At 51.7% G+C, this 9,481-nt stretch overlaps 4 protein-coding genes across 4 annotated transcripts in view; 1 reads left to right on the top strand and 3 right to left on the bottom strand.

The window, feature by feature from the left end:
• NEUTE1DRAFT_123081 (uncharacterized protein) overlaps positions 1-2,039 on the bottom strand; it is a gene marked incomplete at both ends in the record, with an annotated part of 3,377 nt that extends 1,338 nt beyond the window's left edge. The window contains 4 exons of the mRNA XM_009853861.1: positions 109-957; positions 1,076-1,094; positions 1,374-1,822; positions 1,894-2,039. Of these exons, the coding sequence (XP_009852163.1) occupies positions 109-957; positions 1,076-1,094; positions 1,374-1,822; positions 1,894-2,039 (1,463 nt within the window). The remainder of the gene's footprint in view (positions 1-108; positions 958-1,075; positions 1,095-1,373; positions 1,823-1,893) is intronic.
• Positions 2,040-4,185: 2,146 nt separating this feature from the next.
• NEUTE1DRAFT_147204 (uncharacterized protein) lies at positions 4,186-6,330 on the bottom strand (the record flags this gene model as incomplete). The annotated part of the gene is made up of 4 exons (XM_009853860.1): positions 4,186-5,000; positions 5,058-5,239; positions 5,361-5,390; positions 5,516-6,330. 4 exons carry the CDS (start codon positions 6,156-6,158, stop codon positions 4,617-4,619), a joined length of 1,239 nt encoding a protein of 412 aa, XP_009852162.1.
• Positions 6,331-7,815: 1,485 nt separating this feature from the next.
• Positions 7,816-8,345, top strand: NEUTE1DRAFT_45000 (uncharacterized protein; the record flags this gene model as incomplete). The annotated part of the gene is made up of 2 exons (XM_009853322.1): positions 7,816-7,947; positions 8,004-8,345. The coding sequence occupies 2 exons, from the start codon at positions 7,816-7,818 to the stop codon at positions 8,343-8,345; spliced, it is 474 nt and encodes a 157-aa protein (XP_009851624.1).
• A 24-nt stretch (positions 8,346-8,369) lies between these two features.
• Positions 8,370-9,118, bottom strand: NEUTE1DRAFT_123079 (uncharacterized protein; the record flags this gene model as incomplete). Its single annotated transcript, XM_009853859.1, has 3 exons — positions 8,370-8,658; positions 8,719-8,887; positions 9,051-9,118. The coding sequence occupies 3 exons, from the start codon at positions 9,116-9,118 to the stop codon at positions 8,377-8,379; spliced, it is 519 nt and encodes a 172-aa protein (XP_009852161.1).
• Positions 9,119-9,481: the final 363 nt, after the last annotated feature.

Raw genomic sequence — 9,481 nt, 5'->3', positions numbered from 1 at the left:
TAGTGGTGTGGATTGTGGTGTTTTGGCGGATGCTGGAATGTATTGGGAGGAGAGAGAATATGCCAAACAAAAAAGGACGAAAAAAGAGAAAAAGAAAAAGAAACTCACAGCTCCCTCCTCCAAATACATTCCAGCATCCGCCAAAACACCACAATCCACACCACTATGATACACCCCGTCAAGACACATCCCAAGATCTTCAACCCATCGCTCTCAAATGCCTTTCCCAACTGCTCCGTCGCCGTCACCAGCGCCGTGTTTGGAAACACAAACGAGAACCAGGTCATTTGGAACTGCAGCTTGCTTTTTCTCTCCGGTCTCAAATACTTCCACAGCGAACCGACGCTCACCAAGAAGAACCAACAACTCAAGCCCCAGAGCCAGATCCCCGCCATGTAAGCCAGCATGCGCAGGATGGAAATGGCCACAGCGCCCTGCGTACCCAGAAACTCGGTAGGTAAAAAATCGGGGGCGGAGTTGGCGAGCTGCACCAGTCCCGCGGCGGTGAAGGCGCCGGGTCCGATAGAAATAAAAACACCGGGTCGTTGGTAGTCACGCGGTAGCTTCTGGGTCATCAGGCGGTAAAGAAAGGCGGCGCAGATCATGAAGGAGATCAGAAAGCCGGTACCCTGGACGGCGACGGAGGCGAGGGCAATGGAGATTGGATTGATGGTAGACTGGCCCGCCCGAGTCAAGTGGCCGGATTTAACGGCGGCAGCAATCAGGTTGGCGCCGTAGGGGGCCGTCAGGAGGAGCGGGTACGCGGGAAATACCCAGACGGGCGTCATGGTGTGGATGGGGAAGACGGTGGTGGACCAGAGAAGAAGATAAAGAAAGGCACTGATGCTGAAACTCAGACCGACGTAGATCCAGAATATTATTTCCATAGCTTTGAGCAGCCAAGGACCCGTGTTGGGGATGCCATATTGGCAGATGGTGATGAAGATCGTTCCGGCACTGTAAGGGAAGGGGGTTGGTTAGATGGATGACAACGGGCAGATAGAGGAGTGAGTGGAAAGGACCGAGATGGTGTACGTACGAGACAATCTTAATCAGAAGCGTTAGTCCTGAGTACTATGAAGGAGCTGAGGGATCTTGCAGAGAGGAGGTAAAGTAGACTCACAATTGAAGACACGAAGAGTGACTCGGTTTGGTCATTAAGCGAATGCAGGAAGCTGCCTGTGCTCCAGACAAACCGAAGTGTGATACAGATACAGTTTACCGTAAAAAGAACGAGATTAAGAAAGAAGAAAAAGAGGCCAACGCCGGTCAACCATTGACTCTTGTATGGTACTGTGATGTTCGGTCCGAGTCAGAACATTGCAACTCTTTTCCACGTGGAAGGTGAAGTCAAGAGAATGGGATGAACCTACTGGAATGAAGAACATTGGCAACGCCCCCGGTGGCCATAGTCATGGTGAACCATGTCCACTGATAACAAGTGATGCGATCCCTGAGGCTCACCTTGCGCTTCGACAAGTTACGCCCTTTGGTGAGTACGTCATCCATGCTCGCCTTCATGGGGGTGTTGTTGCCACCACCTTTTTGACGGCGGGATGCCGACGAGGTCGCCCAGAAAGGTTCGGAGGGGGCTCCGGGCCGGTGGTGGGTTGGGTCCGGCGTTATATAGCCATCTTCAAGTTCGGACGGGGATTCATAACCGCAGTAGCTGTGAGCCGGAGGAGCCAGTGTTGGTCTGGAGAAATACGATACATCTCGTCGAGGTTGTTGTGGTTCTGGGGCCGAGATGCTCCGGGGTGGAGGGGCCGGAGGCTCGGAGCCGGAAGTGACTGGAGATGGGGATGTGGTAGTAGTGGTAGTGCTATCGGCGGTGGTGGTGGCTACACGAGCAGTACCGCTGCTGCTCCGCCAGGCTTGAAGCATGCCGACAACAGGCGGTAGATCAGGTAGAGCGGTTCGACGTAGTTAGGCGCGCCAATGAGATCCAGCTGCCTGCTGTTGTTGGAGATATTGACCAGGGAGACGACGAAGACGATCAGGTCAAATATGGTCTCTGCTACCGGCGGTCGTACGGACATATTCTTCGAGATCGGGAGCGTGCCAGGGACGGAGGCACGCACAAACAAGGGGGTGGAGGGTATTATATGGCGTAGTGTAGAAAGGTTGGGTGATCGGCTTGGGAACCAAACAACCCCCCCTGCAATATCAAGGGACCTGATTTTTTTTTCTCTTCCCAACAAAGGCTGCTTTCGGCTCTCTGGAACTCTGGGTAACCGTCCAGTCCGCTGCCTATCTATCTTCCACCACTTGACTACCTGGGACAACACGGGAGGCCCGGCTGGATTGTCTTGCTGCACCAGTAACACCGGGGCTCTTGCCAGACGCTATTCTCGAGACAATCTCGTCGAATGCCAGGCTAGAAGGTCTAATTTCCTATCGTGGGTGATACTGCCCCCCTTTGCTAGGGCAGAGGGAAGGTTCCAAAGGTGATGCGGTGTGTATATGTTGAACGGGTACGGGTATGAGTGGTCCAAGGGGAAGTTCCCCTCCTTCGACGAGAAGAGAAACAGAGATCGGCATCCTCTATCCGTCTCTACTAAGACAGTGTGCTATGCAAGGTCCCCATGTCTAGCCCTGCTGCGCCTGTTAGTGTAGTAGAGCTTTTGGTGCTAAAGAGGCAGTTACCAGTTGGTCGGTCGCCCTTGCCATCTTATTAACAAAACCCCTCCCCTATGATACTTTTCATCTCTCCCATGTCCAATGTATGATACGAGAAAGGTTGGTTTTCTTCGTGTCTAAAACTTCTTCGCTTCCATCACGTGAACTTCTTCCCTTAAAAAAGAGGCTTGGAAAAAAATCGGCATAACCCGAGCAGCTTAACAGCCTTCATTCTCAGCCCCATACGTGTACGTTAACAAGCGGCCAAGAACGCTACCACTAACAAGCACTCCCCTCAGCGAAGCCTAGCCCCATGGCCAAGCCCTCCAGAACCCAACTTCCACGCTTTCGAGGGCAACATGACGACGGCTTTCACAAACAACGTCATAAGTACTCGCTTGCGGCACCCCACCAGAGAGAGCTAATGGGTAATGGTGGTTCCAGAATACTTCTTTTTCAGAATTCCAACTTGTATTGCGGCACCGAACCGAACACCAATGAGCAACAACCGATGTCTTGTTTTCGGAGAGAAAACACAAACCACAAGAGACACACATGACTCTTGGTATGATGTACACTAGAACAGGCAGAGACCCTTGGTTTCACTTCACTTTTTTGTTATGCTCACTTGGCCCACGTAACGAACAGCATTGCTGCATTCCCGCCGTCAACCAGTTCCTGTCTTGGATCGCTTGACTCGTTCGCGGCTTGGGATCGGCACGGATATCGGTGCCGAAGGAGGGCATCCCGTGCCAGCCGTGAAAGATTTTGTGACGAACAAATATTCTGAGAAGAGACAGACAGCATACACTCGTTGCGCAGTTTTCCCTTCCCTACCTCCTTAACATCGGCATAAAGTAGGCAAATCTTTGTTTTTATTTGTGGTGGTTTTTTTCTTCTTTTCTTTCGTTTTCTGTTTTTTTTTGGTGCCGTCACCTTCACGAGCTAACAAAATACACAAGACGTCAAACCGTGTCGTGCAACGTTGAAACTGTCAACGGACATGCCGTAATCACAAGAGAGAAGCAGGAAGGGTTACACGATCTTTCCTCTGGTGCTACCCCTGGGTAGATCTTGTATTACTTGCATGACATAATGCAAGTATTCTCATCTAGCTGACATTGTTTAAGGGGTTCGAGGTAGACTGAAAGTGTCCGCTTGTCAACTCTTAACTTCGAAGGCTGTTGTTATTCAAACTTCAAGTTCTCGCTTGATTAGCATCTCTCCTTGGATTGCCATCCAATGTTCGCTAGGAAATCAGGCCTCACTGTAAGTTCAAGCTGGTTGCTTAAACTGTCATCGGCCGTGAGACTCACCTGTGAGAAACGTCCTCTCGTGCCTCCGCCGATGGACAAGTTGGCGATGGCCAAAGAGATTACAGAGCAAGTCTAACATGGTACGACTGCTTTACGAACCATTGAAAGGCGTACGCGAAACTCACCGGTCCAAAGGCTCGTGAGAGGGTCGCCGTCAAAAGCGGATACCCGAGAATCTCAAAAATAATGCCAGAGGTAGTGCTCGCATGAGACAAGGTGCGCATGCATGGTTGTACCAAGTAGTAGATGGTATACCACTTCGTTCTCCTTCTCCCCAGTGACACATAGAAGGACGAGGCATGGCCGAGTTTCCGTGTTTTTGTGCTTTTCGTTGCAACCAAAGTCTAAAAAGCAGTCAAGACAGCATACCAACCATCCACTACGTCGTTCCGTCATCTCCAAAAGAGCTCATTTTTTCTACCCCAAGCCCGCTTCTTCCTACCCTACCCCTTCTTGGAAAGGAATCCCATGAGTTCCGTAAAACGCCTCTCGAAATTCCATCTGCCTCATCATCTCAGAGAGAGCTCACTCTGTATAGCCTCTAGATGTGATGGGTATGTGTGTATTCTTTTTTTGTGTACCCCTGTCGAAGTGCAGCCCCAAAAACTAAAAGAACGAGAACGCCGGATATAATAATCGAGAAAATGCTGATCATGTCTGTTCAAGGTTATATATGCAGTTTTACTCGTAGTTGAAGAGCACGCTGATCGATTCACCGTGGTGGACGCGCCGCATCGCCTCGGCAAAGATGGGAGAGATGTCCAAGACGTCGAGCTTGGATCCAAGCTGCTTCTTGTGCTCGTCCTGGGGAACAGAGTTGGTAACGACCAGCTTGTCAATCGCCGAGGCCTTGACGCGGCTGATAGCGTCGCCGCTGAAGACACCGTGAGTCAACAGGGCGTAAATTGTGGTGGCGCCCTCCTTCTTAAGGAGCTTGGCGGCTCTGGTGATAGTGTTGCCGGTGTCGGCAATGTCGTCGAGCAGAATGCAGACGCGGTCAGTAACGTTACCCACGAGCATCATACTGGCATTCTGGCGATCGGTAATCTTGGTAGGGCGGCGCTCCTGTGATTCTTGGTTAAGTGGTAATCCTGGCGGGGAAATCTGTAGGAGGGCATTTACCTTGTGAATTAGGGCAAACTCCATACCCAAGCTATCCGCAATGGCAGTCGCGCGCTTGGCACCACCAGCATCGGGGCTGATAATGACGGCATCCCTCCAGTTAGGAATGTGCTGCTGGATGTAGCGTTTAAGAAGCGGTTGTCCGTAGAGGTTATCGACAGGGATATCGAAGAATCCTTGGACTATACAGGGAACAAGTTAATCTACCAGCCGTGGCCAGCGTCATGGGACGAAAGGACAAAGAATGCACAACTACTCGCGCAAGTGTGAATGTGTGTTTTCCACATCAACCGAGACACGTACCTTGAGGGTCGTGGAGATCCATGGTAATGACTGTACGGACGTGAGTTAGCAGCTATTTCCTGTGCACAAGCAATCCCTCATGTCGCGCGTCTCTCGCAACTGGTTGTAGGCCCCAGTATTGTTCGGGCCACAGGCCATTTGTTGGAATGACGTACCATGATCGCAGCCGGCACAGGTCAAAAGGTTGGCCACAAGGGTACCCGCCTGCGCAACCCACTGCTTGTAACCGGGCTTGGCCTGGAAACCGTTGACGATGGAGAGATTCTCGTAGTCATGGGTAGTATACTGCTCCTTAGAGCTACCATTCGTCAGGGCGTTCTTGATCATCTGGTTGGCGATGTCGGAGCTGTTGGTAAGGCCAGAAGTCTTGGGCACGCCGGGACCGGGGGTGGGCGGGACACTGTCGAAAGTGTACTGATTCTTTCCATTCTCGCCGTTGGGGGTGGGCGCCTTGTACAAAGGAGCGCCGGCCTTGTTGTAGGGCAAGTCGGGTTGCCTCGAGTAGGGGAACAAGGGAAGGACAGCGGTGACTCTGCGAGCAGAACCAGTCTTGCAGGCAGAGATCATGATGCAGAGGTCCATGAAATGGTCATTGAGCCTGCTGCCATTGCCACCGAAGCCAGTCTGGATAATGTAGACATCCTTTCCGCGCACGGAATCCTGAATTTCGCAACGACTTTCGCCAGAGGAGAACTTGGTCAGGATCCTGCTGCAGGCGGGCAGGCCGAGAATACCACAGATGCTCTCCACCAATTCGGGGTGGGAGTTACCGCCGAGGACGACAATGTTACGGACCATCTTGCAGTCTTGATCTTGCGACCCGTCAGGATCGCACGTGCAAAGAGACGAAGGCGGAGGAGGGATCGAGACGAAGGAGGTGGCGTCTGAGAGGACGGCGGCGGCGGCGTCGGTGGTGGTCGCTGGAAGGCCGGAGGGGACAAGCCCGGAAAGAAATGAAAGCAGGGCCACGATAGCGTTGGGTAATGCGAGGCTCTTAAGCGCCACTAGCCGTAAGGCAATGGGCAAGCTGACTCCTCAGAGTGCCAGGTCGTGCTGGGCTTCGAAGGATCGTGCTCGGTTTTTTCCTCCCGGGTCTGGGAAGAAGAATTTGCGCCGGTATATTTTTTTTCAAGACCGATTTGAGAGCCGAGCGATAGGCGAATAAGAATCCGTTCCGAGTCAATGGGCGATGGTCTAGCTGGGTCAGACTTTAGCAGCACAAGTTGCGACGAGGCAGAGGATGCGAGGACCCAAACTTTTGTATAGAGTCTAGAGAAGAAATAAAAGAGGAGATAGTGGGAGAGCAAAGCGAGGGAGGAAGAGGCGATCATCACTGCGAGATGATTCCGAGTAATGTGGGAGTTTGAGAAACCAGTTGATTAACAAGGGTCTGCTTGGAGCGAGGTCGGTCGTCAAAGCAGCGACATAGTAAGTGCATGTACTTGGTGTTAGTGCCAAACAGGCTCACCTGGTTGGCGTTGGCGTGTGCGGTGGTGGCAGCAGTGGAATGAAGGCCTGGGCCAGGTTGTCAAGCAAGGAAGTCACAAGGAAGAGTGTCCCTCACCTCCGCTGGCACCACTGTCGCGGAGGGATCGCGGTCAAAAACCAGACACACAACAACGACGAGAACGAAACCTTCAATTGACATGGGGGGGAAAAACGGGTTTTCTGGATTAGGTGTGATGTTGATCATGGATGCACATTTGCTCCCCACGCTTGCTTGAAGTTCATAATCCCATCTTCGTCCTCTCTGCCTCGCTGATTTCCTCACTTTTAGACTAGCTTGGTTGCGAACAGAGAAGTGAAGACGTGCCTCGTTGTCAAACACTCATGATTGTTTCAGGACTTTCGTTGCCCAAATGGCTCTCTCTCTGTGTTTGGGACTCCGTCACCGCACCGAACCCGTGCCGCGTGCGAGATTTTTTTTTTTTTCCCCGGGCATGTGCAATTGGAGGAATCTGGCTGCAGCGACGGCTCGACGCTCCAGGTGGGGCAAAGTGCAAACTGCGTTGTAAATGATTGGACAGGAACGCTCAATGTCCTGAGAATGCGGCTGCTGCGGTCCGTTCGCAACTTCTTGACTTCGTTACAATGGCGGGGCACGAGTGGACGGGAGTCCAATGTGGCAGGAACTGCAAGTGCAACCGCTTGTGAAATGGAACATTTCACTGGCCACTGACCATTCACCGCGACGGACGGACCATCTCAAAGGCCTTCTCCTCCACCAACCTTTGTTTTTATCATCACATTACCAGATCGCCAAGTCTAGAACATTGCTCCAAGAACACCACTTGTGTCGTATTCGACACCAAACAAACAAGTAGCCAAACACGCTTACGCTTTCCCGAAAGCAGTCGCATTCGCATTCGCCTAGGCTACAGGTGGTCACCAGCAAGCAGTCGGCGCAAGACTTCGCTTCTCACTCTTAGGCAACAAGCCAACCCAAGTCGACACAATGAAGATCCTTGAAGGCCAAAGCAACCTGGTCTCAAACCATGAGGTCTATGAGCATATTCTGGAGCAACAGCAAAAGAACAGGTCCAAGAACAGGAGAGTGCCTCCCAATCAATTTACTCTCACTAAGGATGTAAGCAAGCCTTCCATCATGACGAATGTGAACATGCCCAAACTAACCTAGAGCAGCTCTTGACCTATCTCCGAACCAAGCCTGGCCCATTGGCAAACCAGGACAAGACCCATCAGTACAGCACGGAAGCGGTGTATGAGCTCTTTAAGAAGCTTCGTGAGGCTAACCTCCAGAGCGATCTCTCGAAAGGCGAGATGCTCATGATCATCAACCTTCGGCCCACCAATGTTGCAGTTCTTAGCACGGTCGTTGAAGACATGTTGGAGCGCTTTACTGAGGACGAGCAGCAAAAGATCATTGATATCATCACCGAGACTCTCGGCTTTGACGAACCCACAGAGGCCGCGGAAGGAGAAGAGAACGACGAGGACGCAGCACCCTCCATTGAAAACTCTTGAACACGTGGACATGACGACAGCTTTGGACAACTCACATGATTGTGCATCCTCCTTCGCTTTGCCCGCCCTCGGAAGTTGTCGTTTTCAGCGCCGTTGTACATATATCGTCGAACACCTCTTCCAGCAGCTCGCCAGTCACCGCAGAGCATTCCATGTACTTGTCTAACCTCATCTCTTGCGCCATGCGATACGCCTCCTGCGGGTAGATGGTACCGTTGGGATCATTCTCAGATCGCAGATCCCGCTTGAGGCCCAGCATAAGCACCGGGGTGCTGTCGCCGGTTACGCCCGCTGTCCGGACCTCTTTGTTCCACTGCGCAATATATCAGTTTGTTTAAAGATGCGGTTTACCCTGGATGGAACCGGCGCTTACCACTCTTTGGAGGTTGATCAAACTGAGCCTCTGGCTAATATCATAGCAGAGGATGACTAGGTCGGGCCAAAGAAGTCTCCAGCTTTCTGGACTGGAAGTGTCGTAGAATTCGAGCCGATAGTCCCCACGGCGAGTGCGAATATCAAAGATGAAAGGCTGGTCGAGGTCCCTAAGAAGGGTAATGGAATCTCTGCCTTTCAGGTTGTGACGGCCTCTGCTGATTCGCCTGGGTGGGTGTTAGTGAATTGGCTTGTCTTGTCTTCTGTTGGATTAGTGGGCACATGTAGGAATAGATGCAGTGTATAGTTGTATCATTCAGGATTATCACTAACGATAGCAAGGTTGACTTTCCGCATCTCTCATCGCCAACGAACAGTATCGTGATCGTTTGTGAATCCATGACAAACAAAATGCAGGCTCGTGAAAAAGGGGGGTGACAAAAACGAAAAAAAAAAATAAAGTAAATATTCGAAAGAAGTGACTTTACTCGACAGCTACCGGCGAGATGCGGTTAACACAGTCGTTCTTTTCGAGTGATCTTGTTAGCTCACAGGTGGGAGACCCAGGAGAGCGGACTGTTATCAACAAAACGGGAGCCCTGTTGCCTGCCGACAGGATGGGACGGGAGACACCAGAAAAGTCTCTGCCAAGACATATGTCCCCACAATATTTTTTTTGGAGAAACTCCATGCGGGCACCCCCCCCCCCCCCACCCCCCCCCAAAAAAAACCCCCTCGATTAAAAAAAAATCCCAATCTCGGGG

This window comes from Neurospora tetrasperma, assembly GCF_000213175.1.
Source record: "Neurospora tetrasperma FGSC 2508 unplaced genomic scaffold NEUTE1scaffold_4, whole genome shotgun sequence".
NCBI classification, from domain to species: domain Eukaryota; kingdom Fungi; phylum Ascomycota; class Sordariomycetes; order Sordariales; family Sordariaceae; genus Neurospora; species Neurospora tetrasperma.
The sequence above is the reverse complement of the archived record's forward strand: the minus strand, read 5'-3'. Positions and strand labels throughout refer to the sequence as shown.